This window comes from Oncorhynchus nerka, linkage group LG24 (assembly GCF_034236695.1).
Source record: "Oncorhynchus nerka isolate Pitt River linkage group LG24, Oner_Uvic_2.0, whole genome shotgun sequence".
NCBI classification, from domain to species: Eukaryota; Metazoa; Chordata; class Actinopteri; order Salmoniformes; family Salmonidae; genus Oncorhynchus; species Oncorhynchus nerka.
Window position 1 is genome coordinate 22980895 of NC_088419.1, and position 25574 is coordinate 23006468.

The 25574-nt window shown below is 46.1% G+C and overlaps 1 protein-coding gene across 5 annotated transcripts in view; it reads left to right on the forward strand.

Annotated features, from left to right (window-relative positions):
* Positions 1–25574, forward strand: part of LOC115107674 (DNA polymerase zeta catalytic subunit-like) — a 143216-nt gene that overhangs the window by 75737 nt on the left and 41905 nt on the right. For 4 of the 5 annotated variants that reach the window (XM_029631181.2, XM_029631182.2, XM_029631180.2 and 1 more), the window contains exons 8-18: positions 1811–1895; positions 3725–3870; positions 4336–4464; positions 4752–4980; positions 5298–5440; positions 5557–9349; positions 11146–12020; positions 12358–12446; positions 16526–16651; positions 16805–16997; positions 18819–18930. In XM_029631181.2, the coding sequence (XP_029487041.1) occupies positions 1811–1895; positions 3725–3870; positions 4336–4464; positions 4752–4980; positions 5298–5440; positions 5557–9349; positions 11146–12020; positions 12358–12446; positions 16526–16651; positions 16805–16997; positions 18819–18930 (5920 nt within the window). Of the gene's footprint in view, positions 52–1810; positions 1896–3724; positions 3871–4335; positions 4465–4751; positions 4981–5297; positions 5441–5556; positions 9350–11145; positions 12021–12357; positions 12447–16525; positions 16652–16804; positions 16998–18818; positions 18931–25574 lie in introns of all 5 variants that reach the window. The other variant, XM_029631179.2, reaches the window with a different exon arrangement.

Genomic DNA, 25574 nt, shown 5'->3' on the forward strand with positions numbered 1-25574 from the left:
TCACAGGGTGAGTGAACCAGTCATCTCAGGTCGAGACCCCACAGTCACAGGGTGAGTGATGGACAGAGCTATACCTCCTCACAGCCCAATCCTCCATTAGTTAACACCACAGTCAAACTTCTAGCAGGTCTACATGCTTATTGACTGAATATACACTCAGTGGCCAGTTTATTAGGTACGACCCCGTTCATGTAAATGGATAAAAACAACCACCAACACGACCACCATCACTGGACAATTGAGGAGTGGAAAAACATTGCCTGGTCCGACGAATCCCTATTCCTGTTACGTCATACTAATGGCTGAGTCAGGATTTGGCATAAACTGCATGAGTCCATGGCCCCATCCTGCCTGGTGTCAACGGTACAGGCTGGTGGTGTAATGGTGTGGGGAACAATCTTTCCGGGCACACGTTAGGTCCCTGATACCAATTGAGCAATGTTTCCATGCTCCAAAGAATTCCGGCTGTTCTCGAGCCAAAGGAGGGTCTGACCCAGTACAACACTGAACAAAAATATAAACGCAACATGCAACAATTTCAAAGATGTTACTGTGTTACAGTTCATATAAGGAAATCAGTCAATGAAAATAAATGCATTAGGCTCTAATCTATGGATTTCACATGACTGGGAATACAGATATGCATCTGTTGGTCAAAGATATATTTTTTCTATATATATAAAGGTAGGGGCGTGGATCAGAAAACCAGTCAGCATCTGCTGTGACCACCATTTGCCTCATGCAGCGTGACACATCTCCTTCCCATAGAGTTGATCAGGCTGTTGATTGTGGAATGTTGTCCCACTCCTCTTCAATGGCTGTGCGAAGTTGCTGGATATTGTCGGGAACTGGAACACGCTGTCATACACGTTGATCCAGAGCATCCCAAACATGCTCAATGGGTGACATATCAGGTGAGTATGCAGCCCATGGAAGAACTGAGACATTTTCTGCTTCCAGGAGTTGTGTAGAGATCCTTGTGACATGCAGCAGTGCACATTATCATGCTGAAACATGAGGTGAAGGCAGCGGATGAATGGCATGACAATGGGCCTCAGGATCTCGTCACGGTATATTTGTGCGTTCAGGTTGCCATCGATAAAATGCAATTGTGTTCGTTGTCCGTAGCTTATGCCTGTCCATACCATAACCCCACGGCACTCTGTTCACAACGTTGACATCAGCAAACCACTCGCCCAAACCACGCCATATACGCTATCTGCCATCTGCCCTGTACAGATGAAAACCGGGATTCATCCGTGACGAGCACACCTCCCCAACGTGCCATTGGCCATCAAAGGTGAGCATTTGCCCAATGAAGTTGGTTACGGCGTCAAACTGCAGTCGGGTCAAGACCTTGGTGAGGACGACGAGCACCCAGATGAGCTTTCCTGAGATGGTTTCTGACAGCTTGTGGAGAAATTCTTCGGTTGTGCAAACATCCGCTATCTGGGTGGCTGGTCTCAGACGATCCCGCAGGTGAAGAAGCTGGATGTGGAAGTCCTGGGCTGGCGTGGTTACACGTGGTCTACGGTCGTGAGGCCGGTTAGACGTACTGCCAAATTCGAAATGCCTACTAAACTGATTACTGTGTATATAGGACAATGCCGCAAAATGTGCCATCGTCTGCTTGTTGGAATATGCTCAATGTGAGCCGAGGTAATGTGCATCAGACATACATCAAAGTGTATTAATTAAACCGCTGACTGCGTTCCATGCATTTTACAAGCATTTTGCTACACCCACAATAAAATCTGCTAAATCTGTGTATGTGACCAATAAAATTTTATTTGATTTGATGCTCCTCCAGATCGCAGGTTTGCCGCCTCGACGGAGAGCGAGAGAATCTTCATGAAGAGATTCAAGGAGATCCTGAAGGAAAATGAGTTTGATGTGTAAGTAAAACCTTTGATCCTCAATCTTGCTGTTTTTTTTTTTAACGTGGGCTTATCACTTTCCCCGTCTTTAGGGCAACTTGACTATAAGTCATCGATGGACAGACAGTTGCTCCACATTGCGTGAGTAAATGGCTGTGCTTGGTTTGGAGCGTTTAGAATGGGGGCAGCAGGACTGTTCTTTCAGAGTAAACATATGCTGCTTCCAATCTCGTTAGCAAGATGATATCTACCACCGGAGACCACATAAATTGGGGTTTGAGAGAATTTACATCTGGTCTTTCTTTATGTTAAACACATCTACTTATTTTCCCAAAGCCTTTTTGGTTGTCTACTGTGTATGAGATGGTGACTGAATGTCTCTTCCTGGTTCATCTTAATGGTCAGAGATGAGGAGGGAGGGTGTTGATTGGGTTACAGTGCTGTCTTGTATATCCCTCTCTCTGCTCCCTGCTCCCCCTTTTTTCTGACCAGAAATCATTTCCTTAGATAAATAAAAGTGCAGTTGGTCCTGTGTGTTCTGTTACATCAGGCCCAGATAAGCTAAGTTGTTACCAATGGGAGGAAAGCAGGGGAGGAAAATGAAATGGTTCTATCGAAGGCAGGTACAGGCCAGTATGGGAGCAGTTTGGGCCTTGGCACAGGGACCCGTCACCTGGCAGAGCTTTGGCTTGGCAGAACCGTGCCCCCCACACACACACACACATACACACACACAAACACATACACACACAGCTCACAACTCTCACTGGATGACTGGCGCTCTTTAACATATACAAGTACAGTCTCTCTCTCGCATGCACTATTCTACAATGTATAAAGAAAACCCCTTGAATGAGTAGGTGTCCAAACTTTTGACTGGTACTGTATGTATTAATTCTATTGTTTTACTTTTAGATTTGTGTGTATTGTTTTGTATTGTTAGGTATTACTGCGCTGTTGGAGCTAGAAACACAAGCATTTCGCTACACCCGCAATAACATCTGCTAAATATGTGTATGTGACCAATAACATTTATTTTATTTTGAATTGATTTGTGTGTCTCTCTATGTCCCTCTGATTGTAACCTCAGACAGGCTGTACTGCAGTAAGAACAGTAGGGCTGAAATGTGTTACAGGCTGAAGGAATCTCCTGACACCTTCTAGGCCCCCCCCTGTAGCCACAAAAGTCATTAGTGACGAGACTAATTAACAAAGAGTGAGACAGTCATGCACACACAGGCCCATCTCTGGAGCACATCTGCATTCCTTCATCCACCCCACAACGACAAATTCTGATTTATTTTTTTGCAGAGAAAGGGAAGTGGTGTCTAAAATATTTGGGGGGGCTAATTCCGGCATTGCTTGTTCCACCTTTTTGAGTTCCACCTTGCATGTTTTTCAATATTTAGTTGAGTTACTAAGTAGTGAGTTGCTAAGCAATGCAAGGATATAGCACGGAACAGAGCGGATGACGGAGCCTGATAGTCAGAAAGCCTGTAGCCAAGAGGCATTAGGGGTAAATCCCAAAGAACCACTGGCCACTTGCCAGCTTTCCATTCATACCTCTTCCTACACACACTGTACACACACACTTGTTTCTCTCACTCTCGTTCTCCCTCTCTCACACACACACTGTACACACACACTTGTTTCTCTCACTCTCGTTCTCCCTCTCTCACACACACACTGCAGCCATATCTCCTGATTAAGACAAGGGATGCTAATAAAACCTGACTTCTGCAGTGCTGTCCCAGGAGCCCTGTCTGTGACTGGTGATAACCTTAGCAGTTACATGCCCACAACAGTCTCCCTTATCTCCCTTTGAACTAATGCCTCTTTTTAAATAGGACTCAGTCTGTGTCTGTGGAGGGCGCGGCAGAGGAGCAGGATCCCTTCCCAGCTGAACGGTCTGTATACCCTGGTGTCCTGACCCCAGAGGTGCTGCATTGTACACCAGCTAACCAGGTGGAGGTTCACAGAGACTCTCAGACAGGTGAGAGCAACAAATCTCCCTATCGACTCTCCACTAGAATGTCTCTTTCTGCCAGAGAAGGTGGATCGACATTTGTCCTAATTCTCCCCAAACTCTCCTACTGTGACTGAATTTCAAGTGTGACACACAGTGTTGATGTACATTAGCCTAATCTGCTCGCTCAGTCTGCCAAGTCTCCTGTAGGAACAGTGGACATGCCAGGGAGGCTAGGCATCTGGCACACACAGAGAGCCAGGATGGAGTATGGCTGGGCCTCATGCTGAACCACTCCCTGTGCATGTGTCCCAAATGGCACCCTATTCCCTATATAGTGCACTACTTTTGACCAGGGCAATATGTAGGGAATAGGCTGCCTTTTGGGACACACAGGCACTCTATTTGCCAGTAATGATCATTTTCCCCATTTCTCGCTCCATCTCGCTGTCTCGCTTCCCCCACCCCCACACCTCTCTTCCCTCCACTCAGACACTAAAAGGAACTGTGGTAAAGACCAGGGGGAGGCCATTGTGGATGAGGAGGCCATTCTGAGTCTGTTGGAAAGCAGCCAGGCCTTCCTCCCCCTCTCCCAGAGATCCAGCCACTCCCCCTTACTAGGTAGGAAAACAAACCACACTGATTACTGTGTTCATTTGGTCTATGGAGAACAGCATATCCAACTGATCTTATGTCATTTTAATTGAAAAAATCTGTTTTTAATCAACATATTGCTTAAATAGCATAGCTAGCTCCAGGAGATTGATCTGACCTTATGACCTGACCAGGAAAAGCTCTGGGCCCTAGTTATAACTCCAGCCCATAAGAAAAGCATCTAAGTATGGAGCTGATTGACCTCCGAGGTAATTTCCCCTTAACATGCTGTGTTTGCTGTGTGCGTGTTGTAGATAGCAGCCAGAACCATGCCATGGTGGACCTGCTGGCAGGCCTGGAGGATGATGGGTACAGAGCAGCCCATATGAGGCAGAACTCCCAGCATTCTCTGCCCGGGGGAGGAGGAGGGGCCAGTGACGAGGAGGAGGAGGGGCCAGAGCTAGAGAGGGAGGAGGCAGAACTCAGTCTGATGATGTCACAGAGATGGGACAGCAACCTTCCAGAACAGTCTTCTAGACAGAGGTGACTCATTTTTGTTTCTTTGCCTTGTTCTTTTTGCTCAATATGAATGAATTGTGAGTTTAATAATAACTCATTAAATGAAGAAAACAAATCTAATTACAGCATTCTTTGAAAAAATGCATGTCATCTATCTTGTGCCCCAGTTTTCATGCTTATTTCTTGAAGAGCTGGATTTCTCTTGTCACTGAATTCACATGATGGTAAACAGTAAACGCAGATGTTAGGCAGTCGGATGAAGGTCATCTGCGGTGAGCCGTGACTGAATAGTTTAAGCGACGCCTCATTGTTTAATCAATGTCTCTGTTACCTCCCTCTAGACCTGGTGTGAAGGATGCAGAGGAGAGCTTCAGTGACGAGCCCCAGGAATCCTCCGATGAGGAGATGGAAAGGAGGGGGGACAACTCTCTCTCTGCCAATCTGTCCATTTCTCAGCTGGACGGCGCTGCGGACGAGAACAGTGGTGAGTTATAAGAACGTAATGATAATAAACTACATAGATCACGTCTAAGATTGTGTCATTGAGGCTTTCCTTTGATTCTTGTCACAGTATTGATATGTTATATCTGCTCTCCATAGATTCATTGTTAACGGACAAAAGCTCCAGGACACACTCGTCCCTCACTGTCACAGACACGATCCTGGGGAAGAGGAACCCCTTTCCTGGGGAGACTGTCCACCTGGAACCCCTGTCCTCCACCAAGGTCCTCCTGGAGTGCAAACACCCTGAACATAGGCAGGCCCACTCACAGGACGCAGAGGAACCAGCCAATAAGCACTTCCTCGGCCAGGACAGCCACGAGTGCTCCACGGTGTTCAAGGTGAATAAAGAGAGACCTTACATCCAGCCGGTCAAACACCCCATCCCCTGCAATATCGCCAACCAGGCTGAGGTTTCTCAGATCTGTGTGGACAAAATGGACGTTGTTCGGCCTCTGTACACCTACGAGAAGAAGACGATGGCCCTGGAGGAGTCAGACCTGGACGTCTTTCCGTTCAGCAACGGGAAGATCACCCAGAGCAGGAAGAAGTACAGCAGTATGAAGAACGTCGAGAAGAATCGTCTGTCCATCCTGCAGAACCACAGGAGCTTCTCCCTGTGTTACTCTGAGCTGAGGAACTGCCCCAGCACGACAGATCTAGAGCTGGGTCAGAAAGGCTGTAAAAGCCCAATCCTGAGAAACAGTATAACCCCAACTCCCTGCCCCATAGAAGAGGACGAGCTCCTGGCCCCGCTGGAGGGCGGCATGGGCCAGGACAGCGAGGACGGCGACATGGGTGAGCTGAAGATCCGGTACGAGGACTATCAGGAGAACAAGACTGAGAGGACCATAGTAGCCCAGCAGGAGGCACACTATAAGTTTTTCCCCAGTGTTATTCTCTCCAACTGCCTAACCAGGCCAGCTAAGAAGGTAGTGGGCAACAAGCTGACCGATGGCTGTGCTAAGCTAGAGCAGGCAGAGACACGCAGGTCCAGGCTAAAGCTTGGCAAGAGGTCTTTGGCTGCTGCAGCCCAGAAGGCTAATGCGTACGCTGGGGAAACCCCAGCCTCTGACACCCAAGTCAGCACTGCCTTTATGGCCATCACGCCTACTTGTCCAAAGAGCACGGACGCCGAGGAGAAGCCAGTCACAGTGGCAAAGTCAGTCGTAGTGGGGACTGGACCCACAGAACCACTGCCAGAATCCCCTGCCCTGGCCCCTACCCTTCTACCAGCCCCTATCGCTTCCCCTGCACCGGCCCCAGTCCCTGCCATTCTGAATGTGGCGTCTGTGGAGTGCAGGTTGGCCCCACTGCTTGAGCTCCCTGCTAAAGTAACCTGCACCAAAGCCTCAGGTCTGCCTGGCAGCAAGTACACCTTGAGGGCCAAACGCAAGATGAGCTACGACAGCAGCGAGGACGGGGAACAGTCGGTATCCTCTCGCATGAAACACCCTCTGGCCCTCCGAGACCGCTTCAAAGAAAACTACGTCCTCAGCACGCAGGAACTAAAGTACCAGAAACGACGGAAGATGTACAGAAAGGAGCCAAGGGAGCCGCCCATCATCATCAAATATATAATCATCAACCGGTTCAAAGGTCAAAAGAACATGTTGGTGAAGATGGCCAAGGTGAGTGCTAAGGAGCAGCGGGTGGTGCTGACACCTGACAGAGTGGAGACGTACACAAAAATGTCCCCCATCAAGACCTTCTGGCCTAAGGTTCCACAGTCTTGTGCGGTCAAATTCCCTCTCAGTGAGCCCAAGGCTAGTAAGAAACAGCCCAAACGAAAGGCCAAGGTCAACACCACCACTAAGAAAACGGTCAACAGCCCACCCAGAGTCCGAGTTAGGCAAGGGGGTGAGAGGCCTAGAAGGACTAGAGGCCTTAGAAAAACCTTGACTCCCTCTCTGCCATGCCCCTGGCCATGTTACTGTGAACTGGCCGATGACCACGTCACTGGGTACACTGATGTGATGGTGGAGTTGGGTTATCTATCTGAGAGATCCCTTAGCCCTGTTGATTCAACCCCACCCCGGTGTTGGTCCCCCAGTGACCCCCTTATGGAAGCCGTAAGTTCTGATCGGTTGGTGAACCGATTAAATGATCCCTGTCTCACCTCTGTTTGTCAGGAACCCCCCCCAGAGTCGTTAGGCCGAGGCGTGCGGAACCGCAGCCGGACTGCTAAACCTAGAAATGTAACCTCTACCAGCCCAAGAAGACGGATTAAGCTTTCAGAGGAAGTCAAAAAGGAGAGCACAGCGAGAAGGAAAAGTGCTATTGGGACTCCAAGGAGGAGAAAGAAAGTTCTAGAAACAGTTGATGGAACTAGTGTGGGTGGTGTCTGTACTACTACCATCACCACAAGAACGAGGAGACCTTGGGGGAAGAAGCAGGCAGAAGGACCTGAACAGCCCCCTGTAAGAAGCAGAGACTGTGCCAGTTCCCAGCACCTCTTCCCAGAGGGTGAGCTGCCTTCTACTGAATCCTCCTCAGAGGACATACCACCCTTTCAGAAGCCAGCAAGCAAAACCAGCCAAATCATTGACGGCTCTAAATCCCTAACCCAGTTCTCGCAGTCTATTGAACCAAAGTCTGAGGACTGTGAAAGCTCCATCATGGAGGTGAACCAAAGCTTTGCTCTTGAATTCGTCCAAATGCAGCCCGACCAACCGCAGGGTTGTGCTGTGAAGGCAGACACTACTGCTGATGAATGCACTTCCCAACAGGTTAAATCCCCAACCCAGGTGGAGGACAGAAAGGGCACCCCCAAAGCAGAGTCCCCCCACTCAGGCCTTCGGAATGGGAAAACCTTACCTGAGGACATCTCTGGCCTGGCTGTTCTGAAGAAGCTCCAGCAGAGAGGTGGGCAGTGCCTTTCCACTACAACACAGCCCCCTGGCTCCACACCAGACCCTGCTGCAGCCAAGCCATCAAGAGCCAGGAGGGCTCCCTCAGCCACCCCATGGAAACCCCAGGCCCCAAGAACTACAACTGCCAAGGAGGGGAAACCCAGAAGCAGGAAGGAGAAGGCGAACTCTCAGCCAGAGGTACCTGTCAAGCAAAAGCCCCCCATGTCAGATGACAGTCCAGTGTTCCTGTCAGACCCAGGCCTGGACAGCTGTTACTCCATAGAGGACAGCCTGTCCCCAGAGCTCCCACACAACTACAACTTTGACATCAACGCCATCGGTATCGGTAGCCAGGCAGAGTTCTCCAGCCTGTACATGGGCAGCCAGTTTGTTCTGACCGACAAGAACCTGCCTCAGAAGTTCCTGAGTGACATCACACAGGAGGCGGTACCTGCCTTGGCGCTGAGCTTAGAGACGAGGCCCGAGGTGCTGTTTGGCTCAGGGGAGGAGCTCCAAGAAAGCTTGTCCGGATCTTTGACTCCTGAACTCTTTGACAAGCCAAAAAATGGCGAATTTGTGTCCAATCATCGATCACCTCTGGACTCTGAGAGGTTACCAAGGAGCAGAGAGTGGGGAACGTCTCTGGGCAAACTCCACGGCCTCAGCCACTTCCAGGGCTTTCACTGTGAGAGGAAAGAGCTGCTGTTCTCTGCCTTTGACCCCATCTTACCACTGCCTTTGAGCTCTGCGTCTTTCGCAGACAACGAAGGGTTGCAGACTGGAGACCTACTGGAGGGGAATTATGCTTTTACATCGACCACGCCCTGTAGTTCGCCACGCTCCTTTAGCTCGCTATCCCAGGCGAAGGTCATCAGCCAGCTCCTCAGAGGGACAGGGGGGGGAGCCCACATCCTCAAGCCCCTCATGTCCCCTCCCAGTCGGGAAGAGATCCTCACCACCCTCCTGGACCTGGAGATGTCTGAGGTCACCTTCCAGGAGCCCTTCTGCAGCAACCCCTCAGACGCCCCAGGGAAACCCAGGTAAAATCACTGAACTCACGGGATTACTTTAAAAGCACTTTATGACAGCTACAATGAGGGGGAAAGTATTTAGATCCCCTGCGGATTTTGTACGTTTGCCCACTGACAAAGAAATGATCAGTCTATAATTGTAATGGTAGGTTTATTTGAACAGTGAGAGACAGAATAACAACAAAAAAAATCCAGAAAAACGCATGTCAAAAATGTTATAAATTGATTTGCAGTTTAATGGGGGGAAATAAGTATTTGACCCCCTCAATCAGAAAGATTTCTGGCTCCCAGGTGTCTTTTATACAGGTAACGAGCTGAGATTAGGAGCACACTCTTAAAGGGAGTGCTCCTAATCTCAGTTTGTTACCTGTATAAAAGACACCTGTCCACAGAAGCAATCAATCAATCAGATTCCAAACTCTCCACCATGGCCAAGACCAAAGAACTCTCCAAGGATGTCAGGGACAAGATTGTAGACCTACACAAGGCTGGAATGGGCTACAAGACCATCGCCAGGCAGCTTGGTGAAAAGGTGACAACAGTTGATGCGATTATTCCCAAATGGAAGAAACACAAAATAACTGTAAATCTCCTCGGCCTGGGACTGCATGCAAGATCTCACCTCGTGGAGTTGCAATGATCATGAGAACGGTGAGGAATCAGCCCAGAACTACACGGGAGGATCTTGTCAATGATCTCAAGGCAGCTGGGACCACAGTCACCAAGAAAACAATCGGTAACACACTACGCCGTGAAGGACTGAAATCCTGTAGCGCCCGCAAGGTCAAGAAAGCACATATACATGCCCGTCTGAAGTTTGCCAATGAACATCTGAATGATTCAGAGGACAACTGGGTGAAAGTGTTGTGGTCAAATGAGACCAAAATGGAGCTCTTTGGCATCAACTCAACTCACCGTGTTTGGAGGAGGAGGAATGCTGCCTATGACCTCAAGAACACCATCCCCACCGTCAAACATGGAGGTGGAAACATTATGCTTTGGGGGTGTTTTTCTGCTAAGGGGACAGGACAACTTCACCGCATCAAAGGGACGATGGACGGGGCCATGTACCGTCAAATCTTGGGTGAGAACCTCCTTCCCTCAGCCAGGGCATTGAAAATGGGTCGTGGATGGGTATTCCAACATGACAATGACCCAAAACACATGGCCAAGTTAACAAAGGAGTGGCTCAAGAAGAAGCACATTAAGGTCCTGGAGTGGCCTAGCCAGTCTCCAGACCTTAATCCCAGAGCAAATCTGTGGAGGGAGCTGAAGGTTCGAGTTGCCAAACGTCAGCCTCGAAACCTTAGTGACTTAGGGAAGATCTGCAAAGAGGAGTGGGACAAAATCGCTCCTGAGATGTGTGTAAACCTGGTGGCCAACTACAAGAAACATCTGACCTCTGTGATTGCCAACAAGGGTTTTGCCACCAAGTACTAAATCATGTTTTGCAGAGGGGTCAAATACTTATTTCCCTCATTAAAATGAAAATTAATTTATAACATTTTTGACATGCGCGTTTCTGGATTTTTTGTTGTTATTCTGTCTCGCACTGTTCAAATAAACCTACCATTAAAATTATAGATGGATCATTTCTTTGTCAGTGGGCAAACGTACAAAATCAGCAGGGGATCAAATACTTTTTTCCCTCACTGTACTGATGTGAAAATGGCTTTATAGATACATGTGATTGATTTGATTTAAGGGTTGAATGACACACAATAGATATCTATGATTGGCAATATTATGCCTTATCACAGCCTCATCAATCATTCCATCATTAATGTCCATTTTCAAATCTCCAGGGAGGTTGGTGGGCGTAAGCTGATGGTGGAGACCAAGTTGGCCAAGGAGCTGGCTGAGTTCAACGGGGACTTGTGCCTGGAGGGGCTACAGTTCTGGAAGACAGCCTTCTCTACCATGACCCGGGCCGGCTCATCTCACACACTGGGAGCAGAGGACACAAGAGACCAGGCTCAGCTCAGCCCCTCTTCAGCCGGGAACCAGAAGGTCATCCTGGTGCCTTGCATGAGTGCCCCCAGGCGGGAACGCGTCCAGCTATGGCTGGAGGCCAGAAAACAGTACGAGCATCTGCAGAGGGGCAGGAGAGACATGGGAGAACTGGAGAGGGGAAGGTTGGAACAGGTAAGAGAAGAGCAGCAAACAGACAGGACTGAACAGCCCGCTCCGTTTCATTGTTCAGCATTGGAGGACGAGGAGGAGTTTGAGAAGCTCTCAGGTATCAGGACTCGGAGGGAGAGGAGGAATGATCTGTCCCTACAGATATCACCTGTTGGAGGGGTGGAAACTCAGGACATTCCCAGAGTAGTGAAGCCTGTACCGGACATTAACATCAGCGACTCTGAGGAGTACTTTGGTAAATCCATCTCTCCATACCTGCTGCCATGGCAGGAGCCCACGCAGCACAGTCCCTCAGGACCAGACGCAGTAGAGGGAGAGAGGAGAGGGTCAGATCGAGGGTTACCCCTGTCCCCCAGGCTCTGCACCTCTCCAGAGAGGAGGGAGGAGAAGCACTTCCTCAGTCCCTCTCCCTTCCCTTCCATGAAGCCCAGGGGGGACGGGGAGTGTACCAGCCCCCAGCTCCACAGCACCCCAGTCCTTAGGCGACACACAGGCAGGCATGAGTCGGAGACTGTGTGCAGCACCCCTGTGACTGAAGGTAAGGCTATTAGCAGCTGTCACTCTTCATCCTGCCTCAGCCGCCAACGTTAACTCAGACCATGGAAAATGACATAAGCGATAGCATCCGCTATAACCTTTTATTTTACTCCAACTTTCTTTCTTACCTCAGTGGGAAATTGTTATGGCTGCCATAAACAACGACATAATTGACTAATCAAGCATACCAGAATTGTAAATCTGTCGCAATTAGTTTTAATAGGAGGAAGCCGTCTGCATGCAGTGGTTTTGTCCTCTGGAATGTCATTAATGCGTCGCACCGCCCCACCACGATCCTTAATTCATTTTGAGGTTTCTGTTTGGGGTTTCTCTTCCAGACGCAGAGTCCACGTCTCAGAGACTGCAGCACAGGAGAGGGGAACACACAGACACCCTGAGGAGAGTGCTACTGACCACACAGAGGAAGGTCAGGACAAATGCACAGAATTTAAGCTCCTGTTCCTGTCATTCCCTCCAATGATCATTTGGTGTTTTGTTGATGGTGGTGGAAAAAGCCGTCTCAGGCGCCATTCCAGAATCTCTCATAAGTGTTCAATTGGGTTGAGATCTGGTGACTAAGACAGCCATGGCATATGGTTTACATGGTTTTCATGCTCATCAAACCATTCAGTGACCACTCATGCCCTGTGTGTCGGGCATCGTCATCCTATGGGGGCATAGCCTTGGTAGTCAAAATAATGGCCTGCCCAGTATTTGTATGCAAGACCCTAAGCATCGGGGCTCCCAAGTGGCGCAGCGGTCTAAGGCACTGCATCTCAGTGCAAGAGGCATCACTACAGTCCCTGGTTCGAATCCAGGCTGAATCCCATCCGGCCGTGATAGGGCGGCGCACAATTGGCCCAGCATCGTCCAGGTTTGGCCGTGGTGGCCCGTCATTATAAATACGAATTTGCTCTTAACTGACTTGCCTAGTTAAATAAATGTTAAAGAAATACAAATAAAAGAATAATGGGATGTTCAGGAACCACATCTATGTGGAAGATCCTGCTTTCAGTATACTTTTTATTTATTTTATTTAAGGGGTGGATCAGCTTAATATTGTGGAAAGAATGTTCTTGTCTGCATCATTTCCAATCCCCCATATATTTTTGGGGTAAATATATATATATACATACACGCATGCATACATATACACATATATACATACACATACCTACGGTACATAGACATACATACTTTTTTTTAGAATATACCTTTATTACCACCCTTCCCCCAATTGGAGTAAACCAATAAACACTTAGGCTTCTGCCTTCAGTTGATATATCTTATACACGTTTTACAGACACAATCTATTTTACAATAGTTATATTTAGTTTGTTAGTCTTGTTTAGTCCTTGTTTAGTCCTTCCTCCATCCAGTTTGATTTCTATTTGTAACTGTTCTATTTCACAACATTTCTGAACCTATATACATTTTACAGACCCCGTATGTTTTACATTGGTTATCTTGTTATTAGTCCCACCCTTCAGCTCCATTCAACCTCTCCCATCTATCTCTCAACATCATCCATTTTGGATTTCTATTTGCCATATATTTTTCAACTGTGCAGTGATGCTTCACAAAAGTAGTGAACCTTTCTATTCACAGAGCTTCTACAGATTGTAAATTAAAAATAAACATTTTTGCTAAAATAATAATTATATTATTGATTGATTGATTATGGCTTTTAAAATCACCCAGTATTGCTATCTGCAGCATTAGTTCTAGGCAAATGCTGCAATTCTTCAGCCATTCCTGGACCTGTGACTGAAAACGAGCTACATATGGACAATACCAAAATAAATGATCTAATGACTCTGCCTCCTCACAGCAGAATCTGCAGAGCTGGGAAGATTTGATCCCCCATATATGTAACATTCTATTGGTTGCAATAATTTTGTATAGTAATTTAAATTGAAAAATGTGAAGTTTTGAATCCGGCATTGTTTTGCGTATCAATTCATAAACCATGTGTCGTGGAATGGGTACATCCAAAATCTCTTCCCAACTATTTTGCAATTTATATGGCACAGCTGTCAGTTTTTTTTGTCCTTAATTAAATGAAATTGATATATGTTTTTATTTATCACACTTTTCTTAAACCATTTGTTTTTTAATACATGGCCGACATACAAGTTCCTTACTTTTTCCCCCTTCTACTTTTTCCATATGTCTGTGTTAGCTGCATGTGTATGAAACTGCATGAACCAGTGAATAAGCTTTCCCCCTATTCCCCCGTCCCCAGAACCAGTGAATAAGCTTTCCCCCTATTCCCCCGTCCCCAGAACCAGTGAATAAGCTTTCCCCCTATTCCCCGTCCCCAGAACCAGTGAATAAGCTTTCCCCCTATTCCCCGTCCCCAGAACCAGTGAATAAGCTTTCCCCTATTCCCGTCCCCAGAACCAGTGAATAAGCTTTCCCCTATTCCCCGTCCCCAGAACCAGTGAATAAGCTTTCCCCCTATTCCCCGTCCCCAGAACCAGTGAATAAGCTTTCCCCTATTCCCCGTCCCCAGAACCAGTGAATAAGCTTTCCCCCTATTCCCTGTCCCCAGAACCAGTGAATAAGAAGCTTTCCCCCTATTCCCCGTCCCCAGAACCAGTGAATAAGCTTTCCCCTATTCCCCGTCCCCAGAACCAGTGAATAAGCTTTCCCCTATTCCCCGTCCCCAGAACCAGTGAATAAGAAGCTTTCCCCTATTCCCCGTCCCCAGAACCAGTGAATAAGAAGCTTTCCCCTATTCCCGTCCCCAGAACCAGTGAATAAGAAGCTTTCCCCTATTCCCGTCCCCAGAACCAGTGAATAAGCTTTCCCCTATTCCCCGTCCCCAGAACCAGTGAATAAGCTTTCCCCCTATTCCCCGTCCCCAGAACCAGTGAATAAGCTTTCCCCTATTCCCCGTCCCCAGAACCAGTGAATAAGCTTTCCCCTATTCCCCGTCCCCAGAACCAGTGAATAAGCTTTCCCCCTATTCCCCGTCCCCAGAACCAGTGAATAAGCTTTCCCCTATTCCCCAGAACCAGTGAATAAGAAGCTTTCCCCTATTCCCCGTCCCCAGAACCAGTGAATAAGCTTTCCCCTATTCCCCGTCCCCAGAACCAGTGAATAAGCTTTCCCCTATTCCCCGTCCCCAGAACCAGTGAATAAGCTTTCCCCTATTCACCGTCCCCAGAACCAGTGAATAAGCTTTCCCCTATTCCCCGTCCCCAGAACCAGTGAATAAGCTTTCCCCCTATTCCCCAGAACCAGTGAATAAGCTTTCCCCTATTCCCCGTCCCCAGAACCAGTGAATAAGCTTTCCCCCTATTCCCCGTCCCCAGAACCAGTGAATAAGCTTTCCCCCTATTCCCCGTCCCCAGAACCAGTGAATAAGCTTTCCCCTATTCCCCGTCCCCAGAACCAGTGAATAAGCTTTCCCCCTATTCCCCGTCCCCAGAACCAGTGAATAAGCTTTCCCCTATTCCCCGTCCCCAGAACCAGTGAATAAGAAGCTTTCCCCTATTCCCCGTCCCCAGAACCAGTGAATAAGAAGCTTTCCCCCTATTCCCCGTCCCCAGAACCAGTGAATAAGTAGCTTTCCCCCTATTCCCCGTCCCCAGAACCAGTGAATAAGAAGCTTTCCCCTATTCCCCGTCCCCAGAACCAGTGAATAAGAAGCTTTCCCCTATTCCCCGTCCCCAGAACCAGTGAATAAGAAGCTTTCCCCCTATTCCCCGTCCCCAGAACCAGTGAATAAGAAGCTTTCCCCCTATTCCCCGTCCCCAGAACCAGTGAATAAGAAGCTTTCCCCCTATTCCCGTCCCCAGAACCAGTGAATAAGAAGCTTTCCCCTATTCCCCGTCCCCAGAACCAGTGAATAAGAAGCTTTCCCCTATTCCCCGTCCCCAGAACCAGTGAATAAGAAGCTTTCCCCCTATTCCCCGTCCCCAGAACCAGTGAATAAGCTTTCCCCTATTCCCGTCCCCAGAACCAGTGAATAAGCTTTCCCCTATTCCCCGTCCCCAGAACCAGTGAATAAGCTTTCCCCTATTCCCGTCCCCAGAACCAGTGAATAAGCTTTCCCCTATTCCCCGTCCCCAGAACCAGTGAATAAGCTTTCCCCTATTCCCCGTCCCCAGAACCAGTGAATAAGCTTTCCCCTATTCCCTGTCCCCAGAACCAGTGAATAAGAAGCTTTCCCCTATTCCCCGTCCCCAGAACCAGTGAATAAGCTTTCCCCTATTCCCCGTCCCCAGAACCAGTGAATAAGCTTTCCCCTATTCCCCGTCCCCAGCACCAGTGAATAAGCTTTCCCCTATTCCCCGTCCCCAGAACCAGTGAATAAGCTTTCCCCCTATTCCCCGTCCCCAGAACCAGTGAATAAGCTTTCCCCCTATTCCCCGTCCCCAGAACCAGTGAATAAGCTTTCCCCCTATTCCCCGTCCCCAGAACCAGTGAATAAGCTTTCCCCCTATTCCCCGTCCCCAGAACCAGTGAATAAGCTTTCCCCCTATTCCCTGTCCCCAGAACCAGTTTGCTGCTTTGAACGCTCCAAAGAAAGACAACTCTCAGATCGATGGCCCCAGCATCAGCAATTCATACGGATTCAAAGTCAGCTTGCAGAACCTCCAGGACGCTAAAGCCCTGCACGAGGTGAGACACCCACACACACACTCACACAGAGATTGACTGACTGACAGACACACACACACTTCCCACTGACTCAGCTGTTTTCTCACTGACAAACACACACACAATGTAGGTGTAAGGAAGGAATGTGACATCTTGCTTGTCTTTCATCTGTAGGTGCAGCACCTGACGTTGATGAGCATGGAGCTTCACGTGCGGACCCGGCGGGACCTGGAACCCGACCCCGAGTTTGACCCCATATGTGCCTTATTCTACTGCTTCAGCTCTGACACACCTTTACCTGACTCAGACAAGACCCAGCTGACTGGGGCCATCGTGGTAGACAAGGACTGCCAGGAGAGTGGCCAAGGTGATGGGTCACGCACTCTGTCCCTCCTGCCAAGCTGTGGATGGACCACACTTATCTGACCTTCAAGTGTTGTTGTATTGTGTTCATGGTCATTGTGCTTAGATTTGAAAGGACCGTGTAAGGACCGTGTATGCCCAAATTATGGGCAACATATCTGATGTGATTGGTCAAAATACCAATTAGTGGCAAAAAAAGATCCGAATTGGACTGCCTGTGTAAATGCAGCCTGTATGTTTGTGATGTATATTTGAAGTTGGAAGTTTACATACACTTAGGTTGAAGTCATTAAAACTCGTTTCTCCACAAATTTCTTGTCAACAAACTATAGTTTTGGCAAGTTGGTTAGGACATCTACTTTGTGCATGACACGAGTAATTTTTTCCAACAATTGTTTACAGAAAGATTATTTCACTTATAATTAACTGTATTACAATTATAGTTGGTCAGATGTTTACATACACTAAGTTGACTGTGTGTTTAAACAGCTTAGAAAATTCCAGAAAATGGTGTCATGGCTTTAGAAGCTTCTGATAGGCTAATTGACATCATTTGAGTCAATTGGAGGTGTGCCTGTGGATGTATTTCCCAATGCTTACCTTCAAACTCCGTGCCTCTTTGCTTGACATCATGGGAAATCAAAAGAAATCAGTCAAGACCTCAGAAAAAAAACTGTAGACCTCCACGAGTCTGGTTCATCCTTGGGAGCAATTTCCAAACGCCTGAAGGTACCACGTTCATTTGTACAAACAATAGTACGCAAGTATAAACACCATGGGACCACGCAGGCATCATACTGCTCAGGAAGGAGACACATTCTGTCTCCTAGAGATGAACGTACTTTGGTGTGAAAAGTGAAAATCAATCCCAGAACAACAGTAAAGGATATTGTGAAGATGCTGGAGGAAACCGGTACAAAAGTATCTATATCGACATAACCTGAAAGGCCGCTCAGCAAGGAAGAAGCCACTGCTTGTAACTGCACATGGGGACAAAGATCATACTTTTTGGAGAAATATCCTCTGGTCTGATGAAACAAAAATAGAACTGTTTGGCCATAATGACCATCGTTATGTTTGTAGGAAAATGGGGAGGCTTGCAAGCCGAAGAACACCATCCCAACGTGAAGCACAGGGGTGGCAGCATCATGTTGTGGAGGTGCTTTGCTGCAGGAGGAACTGGTGAACTTCACAAAGCAGATAGCATCATGAGGTAGGAAAATTATGTGGATATATTGAAACAACATCTCAAGATATCAGTCAGGAAGTTAAAGTTTGGTCGCAAATGGACAATGACCCCAAGCATACTTTCAAAGTTGTGGCAAAATGGCTTAAGGACAACAAAGTATTGGAGTGGCCATCACAAAGCCCTGACCTCAATCCTAGAGAAATTGTGTGGGCAGAACTGAAAAAGCGTGTGCGTGCAAGGAGGCCTACAAACCTGACTCAGTTACACCAGATCTGTCAGGAGGAATGGGCCAAAATTGACCCAACTTATTGTGGGAAGCTTGTGGAAGGCTACCCAAAACATTTGACCCAATTTAAAGGCAATGCTACCAAATACTAATTGAGTGTATGTAAACATCTGACCCACTGAGAATGTGATGAAAGAAATGAAAGCTGAAATATATCATTCTCTCTACTATTATTTTCTGACATTTCAGATTCTTGAAATAAAGTGGTGATCTTAATGGCCTAAGACAGGGATTTTTTACTATGATTAAATGTCAGGAATTGTGAAAAACTGAGTTTAAATGTATTTGGCTAAGGTGTATGTAAACTTCCGACTTCACCTGTACCTCTATCTTTGTGTGTGCCCTCCCAGGTGTCAGAGGAACAGCACCCCTGCTGGTAAGATCAGGTGTCTCAGGACTGAAGGTCACCTACGCTGTGAATGAGAAGCAGATGTTCCAGGAAGTTGTCACTGTCATAAGAAGGTACAGTAAAGCACTCGCCAGCTTCTGGTCCTAAAGAGCTGAAATGAGTTGGTTCGTTGGCCATCCCTATGGGGGAAATGAATGAATGGGGTTTTGGGATGAACGGCGAAAATAAGTTATGAAGTTAACATAGTCTTAGGAGCTCTTAAAAATGTTGTTTTATGAGATATCAGTCAGCTTGTTCTGATTTATATAAATGCTTTGAAATTCACAAAAAAGTGTCGTTAGCTGATGAAGATGATCTCATAGAACAAAATGTATAAGATCTCCTAAGCCTGTGTTTATACCACAGACCTTATGTGAAGGTTGACCATGCGGTTGGATTTTAACAGCGAGGAGGCTTACGATGAAGATCTGTTTTTCTTTCCAGAGGGAGGCTATTTATTTGCAAGTGGGTATAGCCGGCGAACTGTACAAACATTTTTAAAAACAGGATGATGAACAAGAGGTAGGCTCTAACCAAAGATAACCCAGGCGTCAAACATGCCTGTAAACCCGGCCGCATACCGACCTGGTACCTGTCTGTCTTTCAAATAAAGAAATGACATGCTTCTTGTCGCAATACCCATTACCCAGAATGCATCACAAACCCTACCAATTACCTAATTTACAATCAACTTCAGTAAAGTTATGAAAAAGGTACAGTATACAAACACATTCAGTTAATATATTCCACATAAATATCCCCACATCAACAAGTAAATGAATGTGTGTCTCAAAATGGATCAATGTTTAGAAATACATAATCAGGCAAGGCTTTAGCTAATGTGACAGAGGACAATCGTCACACCTTATTTTTGTTGTTGATCCCAAAAACAAAAGCCCTATTCATTTCCCCATAGGCTTTGGCCAACGAGCCAGCATCCGTTAGTTCCTACAAAAAGATGGAATTACTATTGCTCTCTATATTGGCTCCTGTAGATTTGACCTTGATCCTTACTTTGTGAACAAAGAGATCTGAAGCACACAGTAGCATTGTTGCTACACATAATTGGTTGTAAAACATTTACCTGAGTGCTCATGTTCCCCACAGTGATGGCGCATAAAGCACCCCAAACATATTTTGGATTTCAATTCACTTATAAACAGGGGTTTTAATGTATCGTCTACAGTTGCAACTTTAGCATGTAGATCTTGGTGGGGCAAACTCTAACCAATTATTTTTAAATGCATGCAGGCAAATCCACTACATAACATCTTATTATTTTATTCGGCCTGAAGTGCATTCAGAAAGTATTCAGACCCCTTGAATTTTTCCACATTTTGTTACGTTACAGCCTTATTCTAAAATGGATGAAATTGTTATTTTTCCTCATCAATCTACACACAATACCCCATAATTACAAAGCAAAACATGTTTTTAGAAATTTTAGCAAATTCATTTAAAATAAAAAGCTGAACTATAACATTTACATAACTATTCAGACCCTTTACTTAGTACTTTTGTTGAAGCACCTTTGGCAGCAATTACAGCCTTGAGTCTTCTTGGGTATGACGCTACAAGCTTGACACACCTGTATTTGGAGAGTTTCTCACATTCTTTTCTGCAGATCCTCTCAAGCTCTGTCAGGTTGGATGGGGAGCGTCGCTGCACAGCTATTTTCAGGTCTCTCAAGAGATGTTCGATCGGGTTCAAGTCCGGGCTCTGGCTTGGCCACTCAAGGACATTCAGAGACTTGTTCTGAAGCCACTCCTGTGTTGTCTTGGCTGTGTGCTTAGGGTTGTTATCCTGTTGGAAGGTGAACCTTCGTCCCAGTCTGAGGTCCTGAGCGCTCTGGAGCAGGTTTTCATCAAGGATTGCTCTGTACTTTGCTCTGTTCATCTTTCCCTCGATCCTGACTAGTCACCCAGTCCCTGCTGCTGAAAACATCCCCACAGCATGATGCTGCCACCACCATGCATCACCGTAGGGATGGTGCCAGGTTTCCTTCAGATGTGACACTTGATATTCAGGCCAAAGAGTTCAATCTTGGTTTCATCAAAGCAGAAAATCTTGTTTCTCATGGTCTGAGAGTCTTTAGCTGCCTTTTGACAAACTCCAAGCGGGCTGTCATGTGCCTTTTACTGAGGAGTGTCTTCCATCTGGCCACTCTACCATAAAGGCGTGATTGATGGGGTGCTGCAGGGATGGTTGCCCTTCTCCCATCTCCACAGATGAACTCTAGAGCTCCTTTAGAGTGACCATTGGGTTCTTTATCACTGACCAAGGCCCTTCTCCCCTGATTGCTCAGTTTGGCTGGGCGGCCAAATCTAGGAAGAGTCTTGGTGGTTCTAAACTTTTTCCATTTTAAGAATGACGAACACTGGGTTCTTGGTGACCTTCAATGCTGCATACATTTTTTGGTACCCTTCCCCAAATCTGTGCCTCGACACAATACTGTCTCGGAGCTCTACGGACAACTCCTTCAACCTCATGGTTTGGTTTTTGCTCTGACATGCACATTCATCTGTGGGACCTTATATAGACAGGTGGGTGCCTTTCCAAGTCATGTCCAATCAATTGAATGTACCACTGGTGGACTCCAAGTTGTAGAAACGTCTCAAGGATGATCAATGGAAACAGGAATGTACCTGAGCTCAATTTTGAGGTTCATAGCATTTGCAAACATTTCTAAAAACCTGTTTGGCCTTGTCATTATGGGGTGTTGTGTGTAGATTGATGAGGAAAAATATTTATTTAATCCATTTTACAATTAGGCTGTAACGTAACAAAAATGTGGCACAAGTAAAGGGGTCTGAATTCTTTCTGAATGCATTATCCACTTTTATAGACAATATACCTACGCCCAGACAGCGCATTGCACAAACAAAACAACCCACACAATATCAACTGGAAATACTGGGGTCGAATACTGAACTTTTTGTTGAAATTGTTTTATTTTAATGGGAAGGGAATGGCAATCATGGTTACAGACCCAACAACATTATATAGTATCTCCTCCCGTTGAAAAGAAAAGCACAAACTATTTATAATACACAATGTAAGCAAAACAAGTAAATCATTCCAACATGGCCTAAAATTATGAATAAGATACTAACGAGAACGATGAGCTGATGAGGCAAGCCGTAATTTCTATTTAAGACGTTAATGAATGAGTATTCAAAATAATTATTTTTTTCAGCTCTTTTGAAATGTACAGCTACAGAATTCTGAACATGGGCCGTTCTTACAGTATTCTCTCTGTACACCAAGTCAGAACCGTAGGATAAATCATGGGGGCATATAAGTAGACAATGAGAAAGCTCTTACCATATTCAATGATGACATTTCTCTAAAATAGGCTATAGGCTACATGTGCACCACCAAGTCAGAACAGGAGGCTAAATGTTGAGGAGGAAAGAGACCAAATTACTAGGTTGAGGCACATGGACTACAGCTTAATACACAATATACACTTAGTATTACTTTCTTAGCTACAGTATTCATATCTCCCTGGCAAATTTACATAATTGATGCAGCAGCATACAGGACATACTTTGGGATCACCGTTGTTGTGCTATGCTCACTTGAACGTGGCACAAATGTCCTTTGTAATCAAACTTAGTCAGCAAAATCTGGCATTCTCTGGATTTAGGGTGCTTTCAAGACAACTGGGAACTCTTGGGGGGGGGGGGCACGGTTGAGTTATGACTCCGTGATCTTCAGGATCGGAGCTCTACAAAGAAGCCCGAGATCCCGACTTGGAATTCCGAGTTGGATGACTGTTCAAAACGTATTTTCCCAGCATTGCCAATGTATTTAACTTTTTCTGGCCCATGGTGTTGCGTGTCAATGTTTATCCTTTTTAAGCTTGGAAAAGAGAACCTTTCAGACAGATGTTCTTAAACTCAGACTTGGACCACACACCTCCACCGAATAGCATTGTAAAATAATAGTGAATACATCAAAACTGTGAAATATGGAATCATGTAGTGACCTAAAATGTGTTAAACAAATCAAATTATTTTTTCTATTTTAGATTCAAAGTAGCCACCCTTTGCCTTGATGGCAGCTTTGCACACTCTTGGCATTCTCTCATCCAGCTTCACCTGGAATGCTTTTTCAAGAGTCTTGAAGTTCCCACATATGCTGAACACTTGTTGGCTGCTTTTTCTTCATTCTGCGGTCCAACTCATCTCAAACCATCTCAATTGGGTTGAGGTTGGGTGATTGTGGAGGCCAGGTCATCTGATGCAGCACTCCATCACTCTCCTTCTTGGTCAAATAGTCCTTACACAGCCTGGATTTGTGTTGGGTCATTGTCCTGTTGAAAAACAAATGATAGTCCCACTAAGTGCAAACCAGATGGGATGGCGTATTGCTGCAGAATGTTGTGGTAGCCATTAGGGTTGCACATTTTGGGGAATATTCAGAGTTGGAAACATTCCGTGGGAATTAACAGGAATATATGCAAATTAATATTAATACCATTTAAATGTAGATGTTTTTTGAATTGGATATATTTACCATATATGAAGACAGAAACAACCTTTTACCTTAACATAAGTAGACATAATTGCAAATGATTAAATCCTTCCAATAAAAATATATATATATTTAGTTACGAATTGAACTTTAATTAAATGAGTTGACTCTTCAAATCATGGGATGATTTCACTGAACAGAAAAAGAAAGGGAATATTGAATGATCCCCAATGATCCATCGCATCTCCCAAAAACATTTTCTGTAAAATGATAGTCTAGAAACTAAAGCTTTGGTTGTCTTCCTCTCAGGCTTCTATGTCTTCTCCCTGGACCTCCTCAATGTCCACCTCTTGAACATCAGACTCTGAGGCCTCATCTTCACTGTCACTTTCCAACCCTGTTGAGGATGGCTCGTTGTCAGGCTCAAAAAGCCTCAAATTTGCCCGGGTGACCACCAATTTTTCAACCCTTGTATTGGTCAACCTGTTGCCTGCTTTGGTGTGTGTTCCCAAACAAGGACCAGTTGCGCTCTGAAGCGGCTGATGTTGGTGGGATTTGGAGGATGATGGAGGCAACAGGGGAAAGAGCCTCAGATCCACAAAGTCCCTTCCACCAGGTGGCTGATGAGATATATTGGCACGACTGCCATATTGCATCTCCATCTTATAGCCCTTGCTTGGAAGTGTACTTCGCCAGACTGCCAAGAACCTTGCCCTCATCTAGGCCAAAGTGGCGAGACACGGTAGTGATGACACCATAGGCCTTGTTGATCTCTGCACCAGACAGGATGCTCTTGCCAGCATACTTGGGGCCCAATATGTACGCTGCAGTGTGTATGGGCTTCAGGCAGAAGTCTTCACGCGTTTTGATGTATTTCAGAACTGCAGTTTCCTCTGCTTGGAGCAACAGTGAAGTGGGCAGGGCAGTACAGATTTCTTCTCTTACATCTGCAAGCAGTCTGAACATCAGACAGGATGGTATTGTCTCCCTCAATGCGTTCAATGGCTACTGCTATAGGTTTCAGGCTGCTTACCACTCTCTCCCAAAATACATCATCCAGGAGGATCCTCTTGATGGGACTGTCCATATCGGCAGACTGTGATATGGCCATTTCTTGGAGAGACTCCTTCCCCTCTAGGAGACTGTCAAACATGATGACAACACCACCCCAACAGGTGTTGCTGGGCAGCTTCAATGTGGTGCTCTTATTCTTCTCACTTTGCTTGGTGAGGTAGATTGCTGCTACAACTTGATGACCCTTCGCATACCTAACCATTTACTTGGCTTTCTTGTAGAGTGTATCCATTGTTTTCAGTGCCATGATGTCCTTGAGGAGCAGATTCAATGCATGAGCAGGACAGCCAATGGGTGTGATGTGAGGATAGGACTCCTCCACTTTAGACCAACCTGCCTTCATGTTCGCAGCGTTGTCTGTCACCAGTGCAAATACCTTCTGTGGTCCACTGCCTTCAGCTCATCTGCAATGTAGAGACTGGTGTATCTGTTGGCCCTTGTGTCTGTGCTCTTGTAGAATACTGGTTGAGGGGTGAAGATGATGTAGTTAATTATTACTTGCCCATTAACATTCAACCACCCATCAGAGATGATTGCAGTACAGTCTGCTTTCTCTATGATTTGCTTGACCTTCACTTGAACTCTGATGAACTCTGCATCCAGCAAATTAGTAGATAAAGCATGTCTGGTTGGAGGGGTGAATGCTGGGCGAAGAACATTCAGAAATCTCTTCCAATAACATTACCAGTTGCATACACAGCTCGAGCAAGACATTCATCAGCATTTCTCTGACGTTTCTCCATTGAGTCAAAAAAAACTTTTGATTCCAGGAGGACCATGAGCTATTGCTATCAATAAGGTGTCTGATTTCATAATTTTCACCTTGAATAGAAGTAGAGGGACTTTTGTCAGAGGTTGCTTATTGTGAGTGCTGAGGAAACTTTATGCACTTGGCCAGATGATTCTGCATCTTTGTTGCATTCTTCACATATGATTTGGCACAGTATTTGTAAATGTACACAGCTTTTCCTTCTACTTTAGCTGCAGTGAAATGTCTCCACATCACTTGGTGCCCGTGGCATTTTCCTGTAAAGATGAGAAACAAATGAGTTAAAAAAACAAATACAATTCCATGTACAGATAAATAGTTAAGCAGTTAGATTAAACAAGTCCTTTGTAAGATAAAGGTTTTAAAATGAAACATGTATGGAAACAGGTGAATTAA